This window comes from Drosophila willistoni (assembly GCF_018902025.1).
Source record: "Drosophila willistoni isolate 14030-0811.24 chromosome 2R unlocalized genomic scaffold, UCI_dwil_1.1 Seg167, whole genome shotgun sequence".
Classification (NCBI taxonomy): Eukaryota; Metazoa; Arthropoda; class Insecta; order Diptera; family Drosophilidae; genus Drosophila; species Drosophila willistoni.
In genome coordinates, this window is record NW_025814050.1 from 2,116,803 (window position 1) to 2,143,796 (window position 26,994).

The 26,994-nt window shown below is 37.5% G+C and overlaps 1 protein-coding gene across 3 annotated transcripts in view; it reads right to left on the reverse strand.

Annotated features, from left to right (window-relative positions):
- Nucleotides 1–26,994, reverse strand: part of LOC6644248 (disintegrin and metalloproteinase domain-containing protein 10) — a 139,446-nt gene that overhangs the window by 20,117 nt on the left and 92,335 nt on the right. For all 3 annotated transcript variants that reach the window (XM_023176591.2, XM_023176592.2, XM_023176590.2), the window contains exons 3-4: nucleotides 10,300–10,496; nucleotides 9,649–10,231 (exon numbers count right to left, since the gene is read on the reverse strand). In XM_023176591.2, the coding sequence (XP_023032359.1) occupies nucleotides 9,649–10,231; nucleotides 10,300–10,496 (780 nt within the window). The remainder of the gene's footprint in view (nucleotides 1–9,648; nucleotides 10,232–10,299; nucleotides 10,497–26,994) is intronic.

Sequence of the window (26,994 nt, forward strand, 5' to 3'; positions counted from 1 at the left end):
CAAAATGTATTTAAAACCTGTCGCTGACGCTCGTCTTGTTTTGTCCTAGTCCCCTCCTCGCATCCTCCGCCCACCGCCCCTTTATGTATCTCTATCCGTACCCTTCTCGTCCCCCATCTCCTTTTCCGTCTCTCCGAGCAGCATTAAAATTTATGCAAATGTCCGTGGAAACCAGGTGCCTGCAATGTTAGATTGGGTTGCGTGTGCGTGATTCTGTGCGAGAAATTATAAATGACATGGCACACTGCGGTTCGGAATGAGTCAACTATTGTTTTATTTTCCAAAATATTTGGTCGTTGGGTTCTGTTTGCGCAGTTTCGAGCAACGCGCGCTCTCGATTTAATTTAAAATTGTCAAATCAATATCGTTATTTTCACATTTAGTAATCCCAGAATCATTTGAAACCAGATAATATTAACCCAATGGCTGTTAGGTAGGAATATTCAATATGAAAAGCAAATAATCGGATCAAAATTTACGTATATCAATAAAATGAAACTGTTAGGAATTACAATTTACATTAGGAATAAAAACTGAATCGAAATCCATTCGTCGAGGGATCATTTAAAAGAAAAATTTCCCACTGTTTGATGAAACAATTGCAATTTGTATAAAAGGATTTTAAACAGAACTTTCAAGTTAATAAGCACTTAGTTATTAACGAATTCAATACTAATTAAAACGACTCTTCTGGTTTTCTTTTTAAAGAATTTAACGATGCAATTATCAAATGATTTGGAATGAAATAACTTGCAATGAGATCATTTCGAATAAAACTATTGCTAATGGAATGAGTTTGTGTAAAATCATGTGATTACCACTTTGCTTGATAGGTTTTTAAGACCATTATAAAATTAACTGTACGAGTCTTTAGTGCCAATGTCCATGTTTGTCTCGTTCTGGCTTCATATCAGGCAACTGGTTTCTAGCAATTGAAGAATGGGATAGGGTTAACTTCCTACTCTACCATGGACAAGGCAATCAAAAAGCATTGCAACACACAAATGTGCAATCTAGTTTTTGAAATTGAAGTGGCAACACAATGTCATGGATGAAGCTGTCATTCCGCCGCTCCGTGCAGTCGTCTCTGTCGCTCTCTCTCTCTGTTCTTTATAATTCCATCTGCAGCTAGACGAGAAAGGCCATTAAAAGCGACTTAAATGTTGTGAAATGTGTTTTGTGTTTCACGCTGTCTGCACTGCACTGTCTGATGCAATAGAGAGGGCCAGAGAGACAGAGCGAGAGAGAGATGGAGTGCCTGATGTGGGCGAGTCGAAGGTAATGCTGAAGGTGAGATGCTGTGACGCGTTTATGGCACATTTTAATTTGGCAACAAACATTTATTAAATTTTAAAATCTAATTTGAATTTTCACGCCACACAATGCGACAGACAGACTGGCAGGCAGGCAGGCGGGCAGACAGATATTCAGACAGACGACAACAGAGAACAGCGCCCCTAAGTGGGGGGAGAATGGAGAAACCTTGGAAGAAGAAGATGGCAAAACATGACGCGTCGAGGGCGGTTTGGCGAGGCGTGGCGAAACGAAGCGTGGGGAGCGTGCAATACCATCATGTAGATGACAATGACGACGATGTGTGCAAAGTTGAAGGCACTAGCATGGAACTGAAAGCAACAGCATGGAATTGATTATTGGAGTGAGCTAACAGCAGTTGCCTCCTGGGCTTAGGTAAAGGCATCTCTCTCTCTCTCTCTCTCTCTCTGTCCCTGTCTTTCCTATATATATGCCACAAAAGTTATGGCACATTGGTATGTAGTTAATATTCAAGGCCCTTCTCTTCCGTTCATTCCCTTGCGTTGCATATTGCATTTTGCATTTAGCAATCAGAAATGGTGCAGTCGATCTAGGCGATTCAGGACCCTGGCAGAGGCAAAGTGAAAATTGCAAACTGCAAGTTGCATGCATAAATAGGCAAAGGCAGCAGCAACAGCAACAGCAACAAGAACAACAATGTTTCAGGCATTTTTGGTCTGTATCGCATTGTAAATTTTAAATGCCATTGCTGTGGATGGTCGTCTCTGGGATAACACATTTCTGTATGCCACAAAAACAAAAAAACAAAACCAAAAAGCAAAAGGTTCAACCAAATTCTATGGTATGCAATCTAACTGCTATTTGTTAAGCTTTCAGTTTTTGTAGCATACTTTTTTGTTATGACCACTGCGAATCGAATACGCCATTTGATGTGGGCACGAACCATCCGCACACATACATACATACATATTTTATTTTTGAATACACAAAAGAACTCAACTGGCTAGAATTTGAAAATCTACTTGCCAGCTTTTTAAACTCGAATTAAGAGCTTTTTCACATACTAATCTTATTATGATAGAGAGCAACTTTTGCATTTCTGCCTCCTTCTAGATACGACAAATTGAAAAGAAAAGAAAATTTACAAATTTCTAAGGATGATGTTTAAGATATTTGATATCGAAGCAAACCCAGTTTAAAAGACAAAAATTGCGTAGAGTATAAAAACTTTACCATTGACAAATTTACACAAAAATATGTTTCTAATATTTCCGTTTGGTTGGATTGACATTCTCTGACGTTGGCATGGTTGTTATTTTTTCAAGGGGTTGAAAAACTGCAAAAAAACTAAATGCCATGCTGAACATGAACAAAAACATCAACTCAAAACTCCAACTTATGTGCCATGACAGAAGCATAAATGGGCGAATGGGCGACTGGACGAATGGGACAGAGAGAAAACTGTCAACTTGGCATGTTGCACACACACATATCACCATTTCATTATCTTTGTACAAATGTCAATTAAAAGTAAAGCATAAAAATAATAAACACCACTAAATTTTTTATGTATAGTCCGAAGAGTGGTGGGTGGGTGGATGGAGGAGCTCGTAAAATTTGTTGGCCCTATAAAAAGTAACGCACCAGCCAACATGAAAAGTTAGTCATGCGAGATTTCGTTGTCGCCGGACACCGCAAACTCGCTGGAAACACCATTAAAGTGCAAAACTTCAATTAATTTTCACATATGGGCATGAAACAAAAAAAAAAGAACCAGGAAGGGGCAACATTGGGGTGAACAGCAGCTGCTGCTGCTGCTGCTTCTGGATTCTGAACTCTGTTCAGTGAATTCAATTAACCGCAATTTCCATATTGCTGCCAAGACGGGAGGGCCAGGGCGGAGGGTCGGCTGGCGGGAAATTTTGCTTATCTCTGGTACATCAAATGCAATTGTTGTGGTTGGCAAACAACAATTTACAAAATACAGAATTTTACAGAGTTTTTCTTTTGGCAGTTTTTCTCGAATTTTTGTTGTTGTTGGTATTTTCTACATGTCGTGTAATAAAACTGAAATATGAAAATAATTAAAACAGTTTTCTGAACAAGCTCATCGCATATTTTATTATGCATGTCCTCTCCCTCCCTCCCTCTCGGTCACTTGATATTTTCATGAATTTTTCTCCTTTTCGCTCCCATTATGATGTCGAATGTGTTGCTCTTTGTAATTTGTCACTTCTAATTGCTGTTGTTTTTAACCAACTGTGTGCACTTGATTTCTGTTGACTTTTCCATTGTAATTATGCGGTCAGATTCGGTTGCCATCTCTTGATTTGAAATTTGCAGCTGCCTCTGCCGCACGTTTCCAGCTGCTGCATCTGCTGCTGCTGCTGCTGATGATGACCCAATTTGGTCAGTTCGTAATTAGCTCGGGCCAATGGAGAGTTGATGGTTATCAATATAATAAATAGACAGACACAATGTGGTTATACAAGGGGAATATCCATATTTATTTTATGTAGAGAGGCGGGAACAGAGTAAAAGCTTGCATTTCGACATTCTTTTCAATTCTGAGCAGATGTTTGTCTAATGGAATTTATTACAATTGAAAATGAACGTTCGTTTTTATTTCGATTTCAGTTTCAATAAAGCAAGAACATATGTTTATCATGTAAATTGGTTTCCATCTTTTGCAGAATACTAAACATGACTCTTCCTTCATTGGCAGAGTATAATTTTGGCCAACAAATTCAACTTTTACTGTGATTAGAATACCCTTATTGAAGAGGGCTCCCACACTCTTCAGCAGGTGCAAATGGTTAATTGACCGGCAATCACTTTCCTTTGAGAAACTAACCCATCTAAAGTTTATTAGTCCCTTTTAGCGTGTTAAGCTCAAAAATGGTTTATTTTCTAAAACGCTTGACAAGTGGAACATGACCAACTGCACAAATCCACTCGCTATCACTAACCACATCCTTAACCCAGCACCCCCATCTACCACTCCCCAGCTAAATGGCATTTCCCATTCTAGTCAGCTCCTATCATCTATCTCTCTATACAAATGTCCCGCATCTGTTGTCGTGGCAACGGAAAACCACAATCCAAGCGGTTAACTTCTAAGGGGGGAAATGAGGGCAAAGAGACGGCGTCCAAAGCGAGTGAGGAGCAGGCGGCAGTCTCTGTCCGCGAGTTGAATGACCAACGTTAACTTAATAGAAGTTGACACATGTCGCCACGCATGCAAAATGTATTCATCCAACCGCAACGGCAGCATTGACCGATGACAGGGACCGAGTCTGGTCGGTAGGGTCGGCCCGGGACCATTGTAAGAATCAAACACATTTTGATTTCAATGACTGGGCGGACTGGGTCGGCTGTATGGGCTGAACGGCCTGCCAATTAACTATGGTCCGGGATTGAATTCGGTTTTTCTTTTTTATAATAAACCAAAGTAAAAACAAAAATTTATTTCCGGCCATGAATGTCGCTTGTCAATTTTTTGTCATTTCGTTTTTCGGTTTTGTGGGGGGGAACTTTCTTGGGCAGCGTTGCATGAAATTTGTTTGTAGACAATTGCCAACTCGTGCTCCTCCTTGGTCTAACAAGTCCAACGCGGTGGTTGCTATGCGTTCTTTTTTAATATCAAACGCCGGAAATTATTGTATGTCGTCATTATCATTGACATTTGGCGTAAATCCTGTGTTTATGTTATATGCAATCGTTCGATGTTTACTCTTCTCGCTTCTTATTTCACGCATCGTTGATTATTATTGATAACTCAATCCAGTACCGAGAAAATAAACAAGGTAAAAACAACACAAACACAAACACTGCAAATAATTCCATTGTTATCCTAGTACAATTCTACTTTAACTACTTTATTTTGCAGTTTGCTTATCGTTAATAAGTAGCTTTTGAGTTGAATAGGTTGTAGTGCTCTCAGGTTCTTCTCTGTAAGCAAGGTGAAAGAACATTTAAAGTATTTCAAGACCACCTGATACGGCAACAACAAGGGGCATTACGTCTAAGACAAGAGCAACTTTGGCAAGTAAGTTTCCCTAACTAAAGGATTTTCCACGCATGTATGCCCGTTAATTGTGTGGGTTCTCTTGTTATGAAAATAGATGGATGAGTGTCTATCTACTCACCCCAGGCCTAAAATGGTCTTTCATAGAAAAATGAATCAGATGGTGAAAAGCAAGTCACTACAATTCACTTTCGATTAAGAAATTATACTTAAAAGCCAAGCTTAGATCATCTTAATTATATTTTTAGTGCTTGAGGTTTACTTTCCTCTCGGCTGATTTTGAGACTCAACTATTTCATTTTCAATAACGACTGCACCGAAATCGTGAGCTATGCTTTTTTTCTCAGAAGACTTTCTCGAAAGAAATGTAAAAATTTTAAATTTCATAGAAAGTACTTTTTAGTGTTAACCACTTTATTCATGTTCGTTTGATCCCAAGTTGTATCTTAGTTCTTTATCAATTAAACGAACTACTACTGTCAGAGTTTGCGAAAATTTTGCAGCATGGACAATTATTTTTAAATTAAACTAAATGGGAGTTTCATTGGGCTAATAAGTATAACAAATTTCACTTCCGCTTAGTACGGCAGCTGTGTCATTGACATTTATGCGCCAATGAGTTCATAGTTTATGAGTAGGACGATAAGAAGCAGGCGGGGACCAGATGTTATAAGGCCAACACATTATATGATTTTTTTTTCTTCTCTCTCCGCCTCTCGCCCTCTTTCTGTTGCTTTTCAATAAATTTGCATAACGTTAAACAAGTGCAATAAAATCGTCATAAATATGGTAGAGCCGCATTGCATTTATGGCAGTTGCAGCCAAGTGCATAAAGTTGCCCCCACCACGGCCAATGCACTCCAGTTGCGAATAATGAAAAAAAAGGAATGGAAAGGAAAGGAAAGAAAAGAGTGGGTGGGCGCTGTGGCACAAGGATAAAGGCAACAGTAGCAACAGTGACGCCACCAAACAATGTGCCACTTGAGTTTGCTTTGCTGTTTTGCTCTGTGCAAAAATTATATTGCAACATTGTATATAAATTGTGATTTCCATGCAGCGCCATAAGGGGAGCCTCATGTGCAGGGCATTCAAGTGCAGACTGCAGTCGCTTAATTGAGTCAGTCCTTCTCCTCACGAGGTGGGGAAGGGGGCTGCTGCTGCCACAGTGTGTCAAGAATGAACACAATACCACAAGAGCGAGTCCTTCGCAGCGAATGTGGAACAGCAGCACACTGGAACGATGTGTTGTGTGCGTGCAGGTTTCTTGGTTCGTTGGTTTTAACACGCACTTAACGCACCTCCACTAATCCTTTCCACCCGGACCGCCAACAAAGTAATCTAAGTAGGGTCCAAGGCAGCTGCTGGTCGGACTGCTCATTTCTACTACCAAAGTTAATATGCTGCTAAATGGCATTAAAAATAAAAGGGGGTGCCGTCAGCGGGGCGGAATGCGTTCTACATTTCTGATAAGTTCAGTAGCGTAAACACCTCGACATAGTTGCGTGTGCCCCCCCGACTGGCTGTGTGTGTGTTTGCCTTCTAGGATTGGCTAATAAAGTTGGACAGTTTAAGAAAAGCCATAAGGGTGCGTTTTTTTAGAGGGGCAGCTAGTAAAACCAAGCCATAAATAGCTAAATGTGTGAGAGAGGGTTATAAAGCGACTAAAAGAAGAAGAGCGAAAAGTGCGCTAAATCGAAGTTAATGTTTCTTTTAAATGAAAACAAAGTATATCAAGCTTTTAGTAAACTAAATTTATCAATGACTGAAAATGGCAAATTATGAGGACATACTTTTTTGCTTCCATCATCATACATTTTCCAATTATTGTGCATAGTTAACAATTTTCGATTGGACCCAATTATGGGGGAGGGGGGCTTAACGGATATATTCGTTGCAAAATGAAACAATTTTGATTTCCATTTTGAATGCTTCTACTTGAATGGTGCGCTGAACAACAACGACGTTTAATTAGCATAATTTGTGTGATCTGGACATGTTATTTTCACCTGTCCAAATGAACAAATCACACAACATCAATATCAACATCAACATCAGCATCAACTCTAACATAAACAACAACACTAACAGCACCAACAACAACAATCTAATTAAAAGTTTCAAACTGAATTTGCATAACAAAACTAAATGAAAACTATCAATTTAATAAAGCCGCAATGCTTTGTAGAGAGCCTTTTTTGTTGTGTTTGAAGTGCATCAATCAACAATTTCCACTAGCTAAACTGCCAAGTGGGTGGGTCTAGTGGTGCGACTGGGGGTGTAGGTGGGAAAACAGGTGATCAGGAGGTGGTTGGGCGATTTGTTTGATGGATTTGTCCGATGTGTAAGTGGTTTTTGCGTAAGCTCATTAAAATGATTACACACACTCCCCACTTGCCACGCCCACACAACTATGACAATCTGTAACTTAACTAAATACGCCCCTGAGAATTGTTTTGTTTATTTAAAATTGCATGCAATTTTTACAATTTTTTATTCTCCCCAACTCTCGCCAACATCATTTATTCTGATTGCTGCTCTCGTTTCCAGACAGGGTAACAGTTGTTTAGCTATGCATTAGATTCTACATTTTCTGTTGTTGTTGTTGTTGTTGTGGCAACAACTATATATGTATACACAAATATGGGTGTGGCGCCACACTCTCCTCCATCTCATTGTTGGCCTATTGTCATGGCTCTGGGAACCTAGTCGGAATTGTTGTCATCATCATAGTTACACAATAACAACGAGACGTTGTTGCATCCGTTATTGTTGCAACTTTCATTGTCAGTGTCATTGTTGCGCCGTATTATTACGTACGTACGTATGTGTGTGTGTGTGTGTGTGTAAGTCTGTGCTTAGGTGCTTCTTGAAGTTTTGCTACCAAGTTGCATAAAAAAGTGACCATTGAACTGGCAAGAGAATATTTCTGGTTTCTTTTCTCTCTTGCTGCTGTGCGTGGTTGAGTTGCCAAATGAACTTGCCTGCCACAATGAAAAGCGTTGCAACGTTGTAAGTTTTCAATTTCATAATGCTACCACAATATTGAAGATGAGATATCATCTATGAATTTTGATTAGGACAAGGAACATTTTGTGCCTAGGAGTTGTGTATTCCATGCAGAACAAAACCTCACCTTTGTTGGGCAAGCTTTCTGCTTAACAAAATGTTCTGTTGCCTACTACAGGGAGAATCCCCTTGAAGGAACAACTTTAAGGAAAGAACTGCAGAAAGAAACTTTGACCTGTTTTTGTTAGAAAGCAAACATTTGACCCCTTTTTGGAAAAATGTATATTTATACATAATACCATTCAATTCTAGTTCAATAATCATAGCAATTGGCCTAAAACGCATCTTAGGTTGCTTTAAGACTAAGGCTAATGATTGGTTCGACAGTGCTTACCTAAGTATGAAAAACAAATTGAAACCACAATTCGATGTGTATATAAATTTCAAAGACGACAAAGAATGTCGAAGGTAGAAATACAGCAGTCACTGTAATAGCTACATTATTCGGTTCCTCATCACCTCAACCATAGACGGTCTTAGGTGAAAGTTTGAAAATTTTAATAAGTAGTAGATCTGGGAATCTTAATAACTTAAAAAATAGCATAACGATGGTTAAATTATGGAATTTATATATATATATATATATATTATATATATATATTATATTATATATATTTTATATATATATCAATAACTCTATATTCGTTGAAAACGTTTTTTATTAACTAGGTCCTATTCGTTAGGTCGAAGTTAAAAGTTTTTATTTTACTAGCTTTTTCATGCTGCTGTATCGGAATAATAGTTAGATTACATTTTTAAACCAATTTTAAAAGAATTTCTGGTATCTATACGCTTTTTTTGCTTTTCATTTCATGTTTTTTTCGTCAGCCTTATTTAAAAATTGTGATTTTTTGTTTGATACTATTAAATAAATTACTTTAAGCTGTGCAAGTTTGAATATAAACTAGCTGCCTTGGTTACAATTGAGCACCGAGAAGGTAAGTTATTAGCCAGGCCACTCGCGACAATCATAAGTCAAGTGTCAGAACAGCTACGGAATGTTATCAAACAATTTCAAGGTTGACTTGGGCCCACAAAATAAAATAAAAAAAAAGAAGAGGCCAAAATGAACAGGAAAAGAACCTCTCAACTTTTGACGATGCACGACAAATAAATCACAACAAGAGGAAAAGTGGAAAAAAAGTGATGGAAAACGGGAAGGATGAGTGAGAGGAGAAGGAAATTTCATTTCATGGCTCGTGTTTCTAACAATATGGGGAAAGTATTTTTCATTTCTGCATCAGCCAACTTCTGTTGGCAGAAAACATTTCGAGACTTACCTTCGCGTACATTCTCGTAGGCATCCTCGACATGTGACTCCTTGTAGATAATGGAGTGAAAATCAAGTTCATCCTTCTCCTCGGGCTTATCCACATTGCTTGCAGCTGTTGCTGTAGAATCAGACTCGGGCTCAAGCTCAGACAGCTCTGGCACTAAGGAGGCGTGCAGAGACATTGTTGTTGTCGTAGTTGTTGTTGTCGGTGTTGTGGCTTCAGCAATTTTGTTTATGAAGTTTTCTGTCTTATTATCAACGGCAGTTTTGTTGTTGTTGTTGTTGTTGTTAATGTTTCGTAGGGCCAAAGGCCGTGTTTGTGTTTTTCTTGTGGTGCTCCTTGGAGTTGTAGACTCCGATGTGGTTCTTGTTGCTGTTGTTGTCGTCGAGGACGACACATTGGTGGTGCGATTTACGGGAAAATAATGTTTGGCATGTTCAACATAATAGGCATCACGTTCCGTTATAATTTTACCCTCGAATATCCCATTGTGTATGGAACCAAATACATAACTATTACGATCCCCTATCACTTCGCCCTCATAGATGTGATCCGTGGAGACATCAATGGGGCCGTTGCTATCATAAAACTGAAATCCCAAAGAAAAGGTATTCAAAAACATATTCCAAAATGGGACAAAAGATATAATATACTCACATCTAACTTATCGCTAAATGTATTTAAATCACGTTTTAATCTAAGATGGAAGTCTCTTCCATGTGATGCAAACTTTAAATGTACATAATGATCTTTGGTCACGGATCGTCGCGCTCTATGGTGACTAGTTCGAATGTGCTCTGGATCATAGTTGAGTTTCTCGTAGTGCGATATGTATTCGTTGAGTCGCTCACGACCTGCAAGAAAGGACATAAAGAAAAATTGATAAGTAAAAGTGTTTTCCGGGTCTTCTTGTTAAAGTTAGAATAAAAAGTTCGTATTAATCCCTATTATTACTCTCTATTAGTTAGTAATACAAACATAGATATTACATTTGGTAATATTCGTGAAAATATTACAAATCGTTAGTCACTTCTGAGTGGTTTTTGGTTTATTAACCTGTTGGCCAGGTGCTATTGATTACTTTCGGTACTTATTGGTTTTCATTCCTTACTACGACTTTTTATTGAAAATTGAATTAATTGTCGAGCCAAAAGCTCATTTCACTCGACTACAATCGGAAACATCATCAACGCAGAAACATTCATCGATAAATCTTTGAAATTCATTAACCAACCAACACAAAAACCAAAAAACAATTCGGCTAGCCGCAATTTCAATTTAATTGAAGGCCGGAAATTGGAAATACAACCAACCAACCGGCCAGTTGATGTTGATATTTTCGCCAACCAAAAAGCACTCGATATACGATAAACGAATGAACCAACAAGGACTTGGGGGCTAGTCAAAGGAACAGCCACACCTCGTCCTCCCGCCCACTTACTCTATTTACCCTATCTCATTCTTTCTCGCTCCACTGCAACTTCATTGCTGATTCGCTTAATACTTTTAACGTTTGATTGCATTTAATGCCTTCAGATGAATTGGGTGCCTGAAAGGAGGAGGGGCAAACTGTAGTCAATGTCCTTCGTTTTGCCCTCTGTATTGTTGTGTGTGTGAGTGAGTGTGGGTGTGAGTCCAATGCATTTTCTTGTAATGCGTTTACTGTCGTTGCAGTAGCAGTTGCAACAGATGGCAACTACACACTAGGCGGCAAGTAAAAGCAAGCCTCCTCTCCTTCCATCCTCGCTCCCCTCTTTTCTTTCACTCTTTGCTTGTGGCTGAGTGTGTGTGTATGCTGCTGGGTCACAAACATATTTATTTTGGCAGATGGACTGGAAAAATGGAAAACGTAACGAGAATGACGAGAGAAATGGCAGAGCCAGAGCCACAACCAGTAACAGGAGCAGAACCTGGCAACATCTAGAGCCAAAGGAAATGCCAAATGCAGTCGATGGGTCGACATTTTCAGCCTGCAGAGAACTTTTGCACACAACATTTTTAATGCATTTACAACACACGCACAAGCACACACACACACACACACACTCCCCCACACACACTCAGTTACACACATATGTATATACACATAACTGCATTACTTATGAGAAATTCGGTATGGTCTTTCTGGCTCTGAGCTCGGTTCTGGTAGATTGCCTAATGGAGTGTTACATACGTAATCCAGGAAACGGCTTCCAAGGAGCATAGAAGGACTTTTTCATAATTTTATAAGTTCCGAATTTATACAAGCTTTAGTTTTTAATTGTATTAATAGTCTTAAAGTTTCAGCAAAAACTTACAAAATTGAATCAAGTGAAAATTAATTGCTTTCCATTTCTGAGAAATCTTCCTAACCAGAAAATACACAAAATCCAAAGCCGAAACGATGCCTTAACGAGATGCTACCACATAGAAAACCAACCACAGCAAATTATCGGCAAGGATTAGGCAAAGTAAATACAAATGAAGAATTGACACACACACAAACACACACAGCGATGGAGATAGAGAGACAGATACAGAGACACAAAGTAGATAGAGAAAACTCATCAGAGCACAATAAAACTCAATAGCAACATCAACAACAATTTCACCATCAAACCAAAGTCAAAAAACTAAAGGAGAAGAAGGTTAATTGTGTTCAAAAAACCACAAAAATCGATACTATAATGAAAATACAAACAAACTTGTTATATAGGGACAGAGAGAGAGAGACATAGAGAGATATAGAGAGCGAGTGAGTGAGAAGAGAGTTAGCATTTGTTGCATTTACTGCCATGGGCAGAAGAAAGTGTAGAAAATTTTAATTACCTAAAAAGCGCACAAAATAAAAAAAAAAATGGAGAAAATCTACGTAGGATGCGGGCTCTGAAATTAAGAAAATTACTCAGAAAAACGTAGAAATGTGTAAAACAAACTGTGAAAGGATTTCTGTTTCTTTTTTCTCTCGTTTACTTTTCCTTTTTGGAAAAAGGGTAATTAAACTGAATGCTCAAGCAAACATTACGATTTTGTGTGAGCAAAACTCCCCCAGAATGGGGGCCAAGACCTGAACAAAAAATGATGGAAGCGAAAATGATGACGATGATGATGACGGTGATGACGTTTCTAGTAGTTGACCCACAAAAGAAGTACAAAGCTGGGCCAACAATAATGGAAGAGGTCGCCCTTCGTGTAATAATAATACTATATAAAAGTACATAGTACATACCTAAATATATATATATTAGTATATACTTTTTCAGTTGACTGATTAAACAAAGCCAAAGTCCTAAAGCAAATTGAAATGAATGGAAGTTAAAGCAAAAGTGAAGAAGCAAAGTGCAGAAGCTACGTGGAAAAACAATAAAACTTGTCCCATTAATTTGTAATAACGTTAAAGGGGAAAGATTAAATAAATACCCAAATTAGGCGTTTTTTTTATTCAGATATGTATATCTATATAGTCTGAACTCTATAGAGTTCATTTAGAGTGTTACTTGTTAAATATTTGGATCAATTAGTTTAGTTTAGTTAGTCAATTAATCATTGCTGTTTCAAATTATTCAATATTTCTTGTTATTCAATCATTACTTGTAAGTTTCAGGTTGTGTGAGTTATTCATTTCTCGACAGATGATATTTGAAAAACAAAGTTTGTTTGCTCAAACGGAAACTTTGTGACCTACCCCAATCAGTTACACCTTGGCCTCCACCTTGCCTGTTGCTCACTTCGATTTTTCAGCGTTTCTTTGTTCCCGCCCGCCCATGGCCGGGCAATCTTCTAAGTCAGCTGCACATTTGGCACACTTAAATGAACAAGTGAGACTAAGCGAGGAAGTGATGACCAAGAAAAACCAGCTGAAAACGACTTTCGCTATTTGTTTTGACCACTCGCTCAATGAGAATAGACGAGGCATAGAGCAGAAAAATTGAATATGGCAAAATGTGCGGAGCTTAACCAAAAGAAAATGCCAAAGCCAGGCGAAAATGAAAAACAACGTTTGCTGTCGGCTATGGTCAGGCAATTGCCCGACTTTTTCCCAAGAAAACGACTTTTCTTTTTCATTTCTTCGCTTGTCTACCGCCCTCTTCCCTCCGCCGCAAATCTAAGATGAGAATATAGAGACGGCTAACGATGAGATACACGTTTGGCAAGTTTTTCCAATCGACGCCAGGCAAAGAAAAAAAGATTGGAAAATAAGAAAACCCTCAAAGATATAGAGAAAGAGAGAGAGAGGGATAGAGAGAAAAAAACGCCCAAAAGTCAATAAATGGTTCGAGTACAAAACTTGTTAGGAAAAGTAAAAATGGCAAACTGGTAGAACAAGTCTACTGCGTCCTCCAGCCTGCCCCTTCATAGACATCACACAAAAAATGAGTTAAAATTAGTCGTAGTCGAACAGTTTTGAGTGCCGGCTGCTCTAACTTGATTGAAAAATGTTTCATAGAACTAACGAGAGGGAGTAGCAAAAAGAAAACAAAAAACAAAAAAATACCATTGCTTCCCTCATCTTTTTTTTCGGTTGTCTCACTTATATTCCATTAACCCAAATTTTCTCGTCCCCATCGATCCATGTCGTTTGTATCAAACAAACGAGCATTTAATGCGCTTCATTGGCGAGAGAAAGGCAACGCAGGAAGATGGGGACAAATGTGAACTATGGACTGGACCAATCCGTACCGAACCGAGCTGAACTGTCCAGAACCCAATCCCACTCACCGTTATTCATTTTTAACTGCATGTGTCATATTCACTGGAATCTCCTACGGCCCCTCCCCTTCTCTCTATTCCTCCTCTCGATTCTGCACACAATGATGATTCAATTTACTTGCAGTTGGTGGACGCCAAAATGGCTTAAATGGCTCTCAACTTGAATATTTTAAGCTTCTGGTCAGGGTTTCGGTTCGGGTTTATATGCTCATTTTGATTGATAGGCTTAAGTGTCTCGACTAGTCTCTATATGTGTATGGGTGTGTGTTTGTGTGTGTGTGTGTGTACTGTTAAGCTGATTTCTCTTTGACGTTGCATTTTCTCCCCCTAGAACGTTTTTAGATAAGGCTTCCTTTGCCTTTCCATTCTTGGCGTCCCTTTTCCTTGTCACTTTTATCATTTCGCCTGCATTGAGATTCGTTTTTCGGTTTTGCGCTTGAAGTTGATGGATGATGTTTAGGGAAGGCTTGAATGGATGCAGACAAGGGTGAGGTTGAGGATGGGAATGTCACGGTGTGTGGCCTGGAAACTGCATCTTTTTCATCGTTTAAACAGTTGCAAACTTGTACAATTTTGTGACATCTTTTAAAAAAAAATTTGTAAAAATTCTTTAATGCAAATCTGTACCAATAATTGGCAATTGGCATTGAACACCGTGATTTAATTAAGTCTGCCAAACAAATCAAACTGCTCCAGAGTGATTTCTAATTGATTGATTGAGCCCTTGTCTGATTTATATTTGTCTACAAGAATAGCTTAGGATGAAAAAGTCTTTCTGACTGAATTATTTTTCCTAACAAACTATATCTTAAAATCCTTAATAACCCCAAGAATAATAAATAATGAAAAAATATATAAAACTTTTATGTTTTATTCTTCTTCTAATTGTTTTTCAACTATCACTAAACGAAAGTGTTTAACTTGCTGAAAACACAACAAATAGTTTCTATTCATTTTAGGTGTAAATATCTTTTGGTGATATGGAAGAATTTCCCATAGCAACGGACATTTGTATATATTGGAATAAAGAGTTTTATATATATTTTTCATTTAGAAATTCATCACATTCTCACATCCATTTGCCGCCACTCTTCCTTGAGCTCTTTACAAACTTTGTGTGAATACAAACATACATATATACATAGGCGTGAGTGTGCGTCTGTGTATGTGTTTGTGTTTGCTGTGTGACTGTGTGGGTTTTTTTTCGAAAAGTACTCCAATTATTGGGCACGTGCGTAAGTCGTCCCTGGCAGCAGCCACATCAATTTACATTTAAATCGCCTCAAGTTGAGAAAGGAAATGTGAGAGAAAGATGAGGAGAGTAAAGAAAGGGCAAAGAAGAGAGCAGAGTGAAATAAAACAGAACCCAATCACTGAACTATATATACTCTTACAAGATCGTATCTAAAATGAAGTTACAAGTGAATAAAATCTCTATAGAAAAAGGATCCCATGGACATGGTCGTAGGATTAATTTGAGCCACTTGGAACCTTTACTAACTCTATTTAACCCTTAAGCAGATGTAGCAAATGTACCCACCTTCTGCAAGGGTATGTAAACGAGACACAAAAATCATTTCATTCATTGAGCGTTGAAGTGAATTTCTTGTGATTGTATGGGCCTGGGTCATGGCTTTGCCAATATACCAACCGCACCTCCAACGATGGCAAATTAAGTTGAAATCGAACGAAAAAGGACGAAAAAAATAACACAAAATAATAAGCCAGCAATTCAAATTGAAAACGTAGTCCAGGCAAATAAGAAAATACTGAAATACTGTGTAAAAATAAGCCAAACGAATTTTAATGAAAGGGAATCAACGTTGTCTTGAAAAGTCTACCCTCAACAAAACAGAGAAATTGTATGTTTAAAATTAATGTTGATTATTCAATTTCACTGCAACATTTTCGGCCGTGTCTTGACCAGAGTATTACTGCTCTTTGCGCTATTTGAAGGACTTTGACGCTGATAAAATGATTGCAGCGCTACGTGATTTATTGCACTTTTCTTGGATTTTATTTGACAACCTTTCGTGCGGTTTCTCCAAAAAGCTGACAACGTTGCGGTTTTTTTCACGCTTCCACAAAAAACAAAAATAAAAAACCAAAAAAAAAAAGAGCAAAAAAAAAGACTAAAGATGATGGAAAAAAAAGTTTTTTTCGGGGATGTTGGAGGAAGGTGATGTCAGCAACGACCATGACGTGCGTCCCATTAGGTTAGAAAATTGCAACAAAATCAAGAGAAATCTAATGTAGAAACTTGAGAAGAAGTTCGCATTGGCTTCCCTTCCAAAAAAGAAGAACGAAAAAAAGCCATGAAGTTAAAAAATGTAAGAAAAGTGAGCGTCTAATGTTCTGGAACGAACATTTAGAAGGCCGTTTAAAGGAAGTTCAGGACTTTTGACGTAGACATTCTTCTTAAGATTGATGCGAAATATTGCTAGCATAAATATAAAGATAATGAGTTTAGAGATTTCTCAATCAAAAATGAATTCTTCATAAACTTTTAGTTAACTTTAAAGTGAAAAAAATTCGCTAAACATCTTTTTTCACCTAATCATAAAAAATTTGAAAATGTCGTTGCTATGGTGAACCTTTTCAAATTGAATAGAGCGAAAAATTCTATAGATATACATTTTCAAATGTATAAAAATGAGTTTTAGTACAAGCAAGATGTGGCAACAAAATTTGAAAATGACATTGTTTGCTTACTACAGAGAAGTTCAGAGTCACAAAAGAAGTAAACACAAACACACACAGTCAAAGACCTATTCAAAGATAGGTAAAACATGTATATAAATGACAAAGCATGGGTGGATCTACAAGTAGCTAGGTACTTACCATTGAAAACAGTGTTTTCTTCTTATATGCCAATTATTTTCTCATTCTTTTTTGCCCCTATTTACATCATTGAAAAATCAGTTGTTACTAAAAATCTCTCTTTGGCTTTTATAGTCAAGTTAGACTCAAAGTATTTTGGACATTGAAGTGATTCACATAATCAAAGCCTCTAATTAAGTCGGAGTTTGTTAATACTAACTCAGACTTAAAAACCAACAAAAAATCATGGATATCTTTATAAATTTTGCAGCAATAAATAAGCTATAGGTATCAAAAAATAGTTATACAACTAAACATAGTTCGATGGATTAGTATCTGGACATTTAACAAAATCATGAATACAAGGACACCAAATACCACAAAATTTCCAATTAAATTTCGCATTTAGCATAGCTGTGTACATTTTTGTATCAACCCTCGCATAGACACATACAATCATCTATCTACATATGTATGAATGTTTATGAATCTTGACTAATTCGATTGATTAGTTGTACCTCGTCATTTAAAGAAATCATGTATGTAGGGTCTTCTCTCAAATTTAATTCGAAATTTTATGAATTGTTGCTATATTTTAGAATCAACCCTCGCATAAACATATACACGTATGTATGTACCTATCTACATATGTATGTATGAATGTTTATGAAGCTGCATAATATCAAAGAGAGAAAAAAACATTGAAAAGCGAAATTGCAATGTGACTAAAGCTTCTTGTTTTTGTGTTCTCGGTTGTTGCTTCCTACTTTTACTGATTTTTACTTTTTTTTGGTTTGCATAATTCGCAGGTAAGTGGCGAAAAAAAATCCAAGGTTCTGTTGGTCGAGCAAAGCGCATTAAGTCTTTAGCTTAAAGGTAACAAACAAACAACCTGGCAGCTGTAATAACAACAATTACAACAGCATATACGAGCCTAGACACACACACACACACATATACACACACATATGTGGCACCAAGGACTTATGTATTCACAATATGCAGCAGGCACGGAGAGAGAACAAAAGCAAAGACAAAGGCACATTAGCATCTGTTGCCCTCTTCTGCCCATGCTTAAACTTAAATGGAGAGACAAGCCCCAAAGATTACGCTGCTCTCCGTCTTCCCCGATCCCCGTCTACTAATGCATCTACAAATAGCCTTACATAGCGTAAAAGTGTGTGTGTGTGTGTGTGTGCGTGTGTGGGTGTGTATGCTTGGAAAGCTTTCCATCTCTCCCCAATTTGTACACAGCTTAGACATAAAACCCTTACCACGGCAGGGCGGATGCCTAAAGCCAGCGACTCTCAAACCAACAAAGTGACAGCAGCATCTGGCTACAGACTGGATATCGACCCAAAACCTTCTTTGTCTCTGTCCCTGTCACTCTATCTCTTTTTCGCTCGTAAAGTAGTTGGCAAAGTCGCGTGCATGAAAATTTTAATTAAAGATTTTAATCAATGCCTTTGCATGGCTTTAAAAATCTTCCATAATCTAATTTAAGTACACTCTAGACAAAATACTCTTTTTTCTTCGCCACCTTATATAGAGTAGATCTGATCAAAGTTTAATGTTTCTCTCCCATTTTATAATAATTTCACTTGGTACAGAATCTTTCTCTTTTTATTTGCACGCAGTTCTAATAAATATTCACGAATTTGAGCCGTCAATTTTATTGAAGTATTCATGGTTCATGCAAATTGGCAAGTATCTAAAAATATATGAAAAGTACTTATCCTAATCATCAGAAGGAAAAACTTCGTTGGCCCAACTAGAGCAGCGACTTGCCAGTACTCTTCACTAAATTCTATCTCATTCTGAAATCACAAAGCTGGCGTCATGTGGCCTACCTTTTTCACTCCATACCTACAGGGTAGAAAGAGTCTTTTCAATTGCCTACAGTCTAGTGCACAGTAGAAGCAGACACAGACACCTAATTCCAATTGCTTGTCCCTCTCAATTTGCCACTTAACAAAATTTTTCAATTTCCTTTCGTTGATTATTAACCTACATTCTTTCTGTGGATTGTTAAAAAGAAAAAATATATTGCGTATACGCCACGTAGCAGTCTTATTACTTATGCGCTAAGTCTGCCGGCTGTTTGGTTTTTCTTTTTTCCTTCTTCTTTTTTTCATCCAATTTTAGGGTGAAGAAGTTGTTTATTTCTCCTTATCACAAAACATTTTGTTGCATAAATTGTTCAAGTTAAAGTTTAGCATAGACCAGAACACATTAACCAAATGAGTTTTTGTGGCTAAACGAGAAAGAGGGTCGAAGGAGTCAAACGAAGCAGACGACCTTAACCTTTCGAACTCATAAATACAATTCAAACACCGAATGACGTTTTGAATATGATTGTTTTCCCCCATAAGTCCAGAATTATGTACAAGGATGGCTTTAATTGTTCTACTGTGTAAGCTTGATGGAAGTTTTATCTCTCTTGTTTATTGTTAAACCTATTAAAGGGAATTTGTAAACATTGAACACTCCAATGTTAGTCGATTTGAAATATTTTGAGAAAATATTTAAAAGAATTATTGGATAAAGATAATTTTTGTGGGATATAAAATGACTTCTAAGCAATTCTAACTGAAACTAATTAAACGAATCCATTTGTCTTTTGATTTTGTTTTAATGTCATTGTATTTTTAATTTATTGAACTTAATATGAATTTGAACTGTGAAAGTTACGTTAATTGAGCTTACATTTAGGTAATCAATCTCATTATTAATTCAGAATTAAACTAATTGAAGAAGTTTAAAAATGAATTTTATTTATAGATTATAACTACCCAGAAAAACTAACTTTAGAGTTATGCTAAAACTAGGCATAAACACTGTGCTAATAGCAAATGCAATTCTATTATTAATTGTAGCCGATTGGTAGTTAGAAAAACTTGTTCAATCAATTTCCCCCAATTGGCTTCAAGCCATCAATTTGTTGCTGAGTTTTTGGAAACCTACTATCCACTTAGTCCGCAAAATAATTACCATATTAAATTCCAGCAGCTTTGCTGGAAACTTTGTCCATACACTTAAGCCGATGTCTGCAAAATAATCAAAAGATAAACTTGACCAGAATAGCCTGTCTGGGCAGCAGATGCAGTAGCAACTGGAGCTCGAGCTGTAGCTGCAGTGCATATCGTACGATAGCGGCAAAAGCCAGTTCGCTTGGGCCATGGCCCTTGCATAAACTAGCCAATAATCCGGCGGGCACACACAAAGTGAGAAAAACCCATACGGCCAAAAACCAATTGGGTCAAGTCATGAAGGACAACAACTGCAGGCGTTGGTGGATGGCAGCTAGAAAACTTTGCTTGGCAACGACATCAATGTCGGGCGGCGAGCTCAAAGTAAGCAAAACTAAGGCGACAGCGACGGACAGACAGTGAGGCGGCTAGGACAGACACTGAGAGAAAAAGCGCCTTAAAGCATGCAACAAGAACACGAAAAGTTTTACATGTAATGCATTACAAGTAATTTCACTTGCACAAGCCTCACAACCCAACTTTGTGTGTGTGTGTGGCAGCAGAAACTTTAAACCAAAGCAAGTCAACTACAAAACGAAAGAAATAAAGCAAAAATCCATCAGAGCAGATGGAAAAGATTGCGGAGAAACCCCCAAAAACCGGATGAATGCCAACTCGGAGGTAGATGGCAAGGCAAAAAGAATACAGAGGAAGACTAAGGCAAAGGAGGGGGGAGGGAGAAGTGTCCCCACTCTGTGAACTGAAAACGCGCAATGAACTAAATAAGCAGAGAAAATGTTGAGCATTTTGTTCTCGGCTCAAGTGTACGATAAGTGGAAGGGGGAGAAGGGAGAGAGAGAAAGAGCGACCGAGAGTAAGGGTTGAGGGTAGGAGGCTTATTTTATGGCGGGGCGACATTTCTTAACTGGGTCAGCCGCTGAACTTTCCCACATTGCTGAAACAAGTGGGCACAATAAGCATAATAGCAACAATATCAAGGGGTGGCATCACAATGGGCTTTGCTTTGCTCGGTTAGTGATGGAACTTCCTACAATTGGCTTGCGATATACGATCGCATAGTGCTAATCGAGTGCCGATTGTTTTTTCAATAGATCTCGTTGAATTTTTGGCTTCAGAGAGGTTTCAACTTATTATTTCACCGATTTTATACAAGTATGAAATTACTAAATTCAATGACTTTACCCGTTCAGAAGAATGTTTGCATTAACATTGTGATATTCAATATTATGTTTCTTGGTATTGACTTGAAATCAAGAAATTGAGTTTTCACTAAAATTCTACCCATCACCAACTGATTTTAGTATTACTTAAATTTTCCGAGTTTTGTTTAGGCCAATTGCAATTGTAAAAGCTGTTTTTTGTTTGTCGGGTAGTGGGAGACGGCGCCGTGCCGTTTGCCACTTTTCACAATCACACACACAACAAATATATTGAATTTATGCTGTGCTTTGTATGCATGTGACGTTTTTAGAGTCCCCAAAATACCACCCAAAACACAAACCGACAACCAACAACCAACACCCAAGGCCCATACACACTGTGACCTCTCCGGCATCAACCGACATCGCGGTTGCAGCGGTTCGTTCTTTTTGCGTATCTGTAAACGGCAGTCGCTTCGCTTTGTCAGCGATTCCTTTTTTGGGTCCTCTAGATGGAAAGGGAGATGGGGGAATATAAAACAGAATGGTTAGTGGGAGGAGAGAGAGGGCAGACTGACAACGCATTATGCTTATTGACCGAGATTTTTCAATTTGTATGAATATGAAAAGCAGTTATTATCAACCAGACAATAAAGCGCTGGGGCAAAAAGCAGGACAAACTAAAATCGAGAAGGATAATAAAAAAAATGGAGGGTCTAAATGAAAAACGACACAAAAATGTGCTGAAATTGTAGCAAACTCAAAATTTTAATGCCAAAAATGTTATTTATATAGACAGATTATGTGGAACGTATATAAACTTATGAAGTTGCATCTTTAAATCCAAGGAATTCCTATGGTAATTATGTTTATCATCCAAAAAAACAAACGCTAGACAGGACTTTCGGCAGATGTTGGTAATAATGAAGCCACAACAGTTGACTATAGATGATTTACTACTATCTGCGTAAATTCAATTGTTAATATGAGTAAACGAAAATAGTTATTTTTAAGCGGATCAAATTATGCTTTTAGTATGCACTAAAACTGCCATAGAACGGTATTTAAAACTCGACACTGACAGAGATAGTTGTGAATAGTTATTAAATTATTAAAATGCCCATAAATTTCGAGCAAGTTTTATTAAAGTTATACTTATCTCAATTTCAAATTCTCTTTGAGCTGGCATTTCAGCACAAAAGGCTTAAGAAATTGTTTCGTAAATCATGCAAAATAAATGCAAGACAAAACACTGCAAATCAACACACAAATACGCACAGAAATGTCCGCAAATCTAGACTAAAAATAACAGAATTTTCAATTCATTTAATTTGGAATTTTACAATTTATCTAACAAGTAATTGACACGGTCTTAGCAGTAAAGGCAAATAGCCTCAAGATGCAGCAGCTGTGAAAACTGCAAACACAAATATGCCAAGGACAGCAATGGAGATAAGCCTTACGATAAGGATGAAGCAAAACAACAAAAATACCAATGACAACATGGACCGGCTTGTGCAAAAGGAAGCAAAAATTTGCAATTAACATGAGCATTTTGCATTTTCAATATCAGCTCACAGCAAAATGACTACAGACTCCGGCCTCAGTCTTACCCTAAAGTCCGAGAATTGGACCTCATGTGCAGCAGGCATATCTGTAATCAATATTTAATGAATTTTTCCTACTGCTCCTGGCCACTGGCTAAATCAAAAATTATTCTAGACATTATCAGCATACATAGCAGCTTCAATTAGTGAGCTTGACAAATTAATTAAATTTTTACTCCAAAGGGCCAAGTCCCCAATTTAAAATTTCTCCATATACATACATACACATCTATGCGATGTTACTTGTGTATCCCCCATTGAACAGATTTTCATAGAAAATGTTAGATGTGTCGTTTTAATTTGAAAATTTGCAATTAAAATCCAATTAAATGCTGCTTTGTAAATTGTTAATAAATTGCGAATGATTTGAAGTTAACCAACGGAAGTTTAGTCTCTGCAAGGGTATCTTTTATTCAATTTTAAAATAAGGAAAGCATAACAAATGAAGCAGAAAACAGATGGAATGTAGAAAACAAACATCTTAAATTGCATTAAAAAACAGAACATTAGAAAAAGAAGATTAAAAACAAGAAAATGAAAGGAAACTGAAGGGAAATAAGTTTGCTTTTGAAATATCGACGAATGAACCAAAGAGGAATATATCTAACAGATTGATTCCAGGAAAACCAACTAAATTAATTAAATAAAGACCAAAATCAGGGGAAAATACTTCTAAGAACCATTCAAACTCTTCTTTTTTTAAACACACAAGTGAAAATTTATTTTAAATGTATTTCCAATTAACTTTGTTTCTTTTTCACACACCATACATATATTTATATTACTTTCCCTTTAAAACTTCACCACGGGTTTTCTTGCTTAATGAGCAACTTTCTCTTTGCAACTTTTACCCCAAACCCAGAGCTCTCTTCCACTTTGACTTTACCCTCTCCTTAGCTAGACTAAACAAAGGACAAAATGCTGTGAAAATGTGGGCCTGAAAGTTGGCTATAAAGAAGAGCATCCTAGCCTCGCTTGTAACCGCAGCAGACACTCATACAAACACACACAAAACCATTCACCCACACAAACACACACATTCACATACACATGCGAACGCTAATGCCATTTTGACGTTGCCACCCAGAAATGTAGGCAACAGTTTTTGTTGTTGTGTTATACACACGGTGGGCACGCCTATAATCCCTTGGCTTATCCTCCACGCATGAGTTTGTTGGTATGCTTTGGTTGTCTTTTTTGGTCAGGGTCCAGGCTGGGGCTCAGCCATCGCACAAGCAAAAAAATTAACAAAAAAAGAAAACTAAAGGGTCAAAGTGGCTTTAAACGGTGAAACGGGGCGTGTGTTTTGTTAACAATTTATGATTATTTTTACTTCTGTAGCCAACTATTGACCTTCCTCACACTCACGGAGAAACGGAAAAGGTTAAGCTGCCCTCAGAGAGTCAAAGAATTGGGCAAATACATATTCTGCATAAATAGAATTTCGGCGGCTCACATTCTTCTCTCAAATGATGACCATAATGATGATGATGATGTGCTAATCCAAGCACTTTTGTTGCTCGGTAAAAGGAAAATGGAATTCCTCATCCTTAAGCTGACAGAGAAGAGGTCGGTCGATACGTTATGGGTAATGACACGCCTCTTTTGTTGTCGAGACTGAAAGGTGTGGGCGAGCATCCAAAAAATCCCAACACATCATAATCATTTCGATTGAATGGGCATTTTTGTATGATGACTGGGCTCTAAAATTTAACAAGAATTCCTACATGAGGAAACAAAAAGATTGATGCGAATTTCAATGAGTTTTAATGGAGTTTAAGTTTACGTAAAATCGTACCAAATAAGAAATCGACAATGTTGGATAATTCCAATTTTGCAAAGGTTGTAAAAAAGTTGTAAAAATGAATAAAAGAAATTTCTTTCCCTTGGACAAGAGAGTTTCTTGTTGACTAAAAGCACTTGGCTAAAGGGTACAAATTTCGACGCGTTTATGAATTGTCAAATTGACTGAAGTAGACTAGAACAACTGCAACTGTAATAAATCGGTACATTTTGTTCAACTCTTGACAACTTAGCTACTTTTCGACCACAAAAGCTGGCGTTAATAGGCCTAAGTTCTTCCCCGCTTCTTTGGCCTCTTGCAAACATTTTGCATAACAAATTAAGTCAAGACATTGAAGAAAAAAAAAGGAGAGAAAAGAAAGAGCAAGAGACGCAAACCCACTTAAACAAGAAGATGGCGTATAATTAATGCCCAGGCAAGTTCAAATTACGACAAATTAAAAGTGTCGAGAAAAAATCGCCAATAAAACGCACGAAACAGGCGGAAGCGGGAAACGGCAAAAGCAAAATCTGCGTTTTATAAACTAAATGAAGCTAGGCTATAATACAATTTGAAATGTGGGAGAAAGGCGGGTGAACAAAAAGGTCCATTCAAGCATGTTGAATGGCCAGACCGGCTGCCGGACACCCCCAAATGACGGTTTACACACATTTAATGAGCAGGAATAGAAGAAAGAGAAAGAGAGAGAGAGAGAGAGAGAGAGAGAGAGAGAGAAAAGGGCGAAAAAAACTCGTTAACAGCAGGAGCAAAGTTTTATGAAAAGAAGGCAACCCATACAAAAATAGAAGCGACAATTTTCATTTGCTGGACATGAATGGGGACATGAGCATGGACAGGCCGGGACAAGTAAGGCCAGGATGTGGATAGAACACGATCGACAGTACTCATTGTTCACTGGTTGTCAGCGCCAATCATTCAACTGATTAGTTTGATTTCACCGTTACGCTATTTCCGTGCACAAAACGAGAGAGCCAGAGAAAAGGTAGTCATAGACAATGCACGGAAAAGACAATAACAACTGGTGTGGCAGTAATTTGGTCGTCCTTCGTCCTTTGCACCGGATGCGGGGAGTTGAATCCAACAATTATGGGAAGGCTGGCCCAACCAAACGTAACTAGTTCTTCTTCTTCAGTAAGTTACACTAATTGCTTGACTAGTTAGCATTTTCAGGGGGTGGAAAAGTTGCGTTTTCCTTCAAGCTATTAATTTTGCCCATTCCTTTTCTTTTCGGTAAATTGAATTATTGATTAAGTTATTTTTGGCTAAATCTAAAGTTCCTATCTTTTGTTAATTGCAAATTGTTAAAGAACTTGAAATTCATTAAAAAATTCGGGTATATATCGATTTAATACTTACTGAAATAGTAAAAGAAATATAAACAAAATGATTTATTTACATAACAATGATAGTATTCAAACAGGGTAAGAATTATTAAATTGTAACTGACAATTCATATTCATTTCGAATGCATATTTTGAATTTCCCGTCTTTCTCCATGTGTCTCTTTTGTCGATGGGTTTCTCTTTAATTAATAGACAGAGATTTGGCAAACCATTTTATGACAGCTAACAAAATTTGTAAATTTGCAAGGGATAAACCAAAACTTTAATGAGCTTCAAAACCGCAGCACAACTGTACCTTAACCTGCACAAAAACCAAACCCTCCCCCTCCTAACCATCGTGTAACAAAATCTACTCGAGACATAAGCAAACAAAACTCCATCATATGAAAACAATTATGATGTTTGTTAATTTCCTGGGATATTGACAATGTTGACAGATACATACACAGGCATAGACAAACTTCAGTATACACACATATGCATGTACATACATAAATATGCGTGTGTGTGTATGTAGTAAAGGTGTATAGGAAGCACAGGAATCTAAGAGATGGCGTTCCATTGGGAGGCAGCAAGTTGATTATTTATTAACCGCAAGTTTGAGGGGAATAATACACTAATTCACAATTGATTGGCTTCGACCAAAATTAATAAGGCGTATCTATGGCTAATTTGTCCATCAATTGTGTCCTTAAACGGTTGTTTGCTGGCTAGATTTATCTTCAATATCTATATTTCAATATCTATTCAGAATTTCCATTCGTTTACGTCTGTGGTCAATCTTTAACAATTGGTTTTTGTCTTGCAAGTTTAGTTTTTCATTTTGACCTTTTTTCTGCAACCCATTTAAGTAGCAAAACTTCTTGGCCAAATCAAAAAGAAAACTCAACAAAAAACTCAACTTGAAAATGGCATCTGCAAAACTATTTAATAGTTGCACATTGTAACATATTTGTAGGT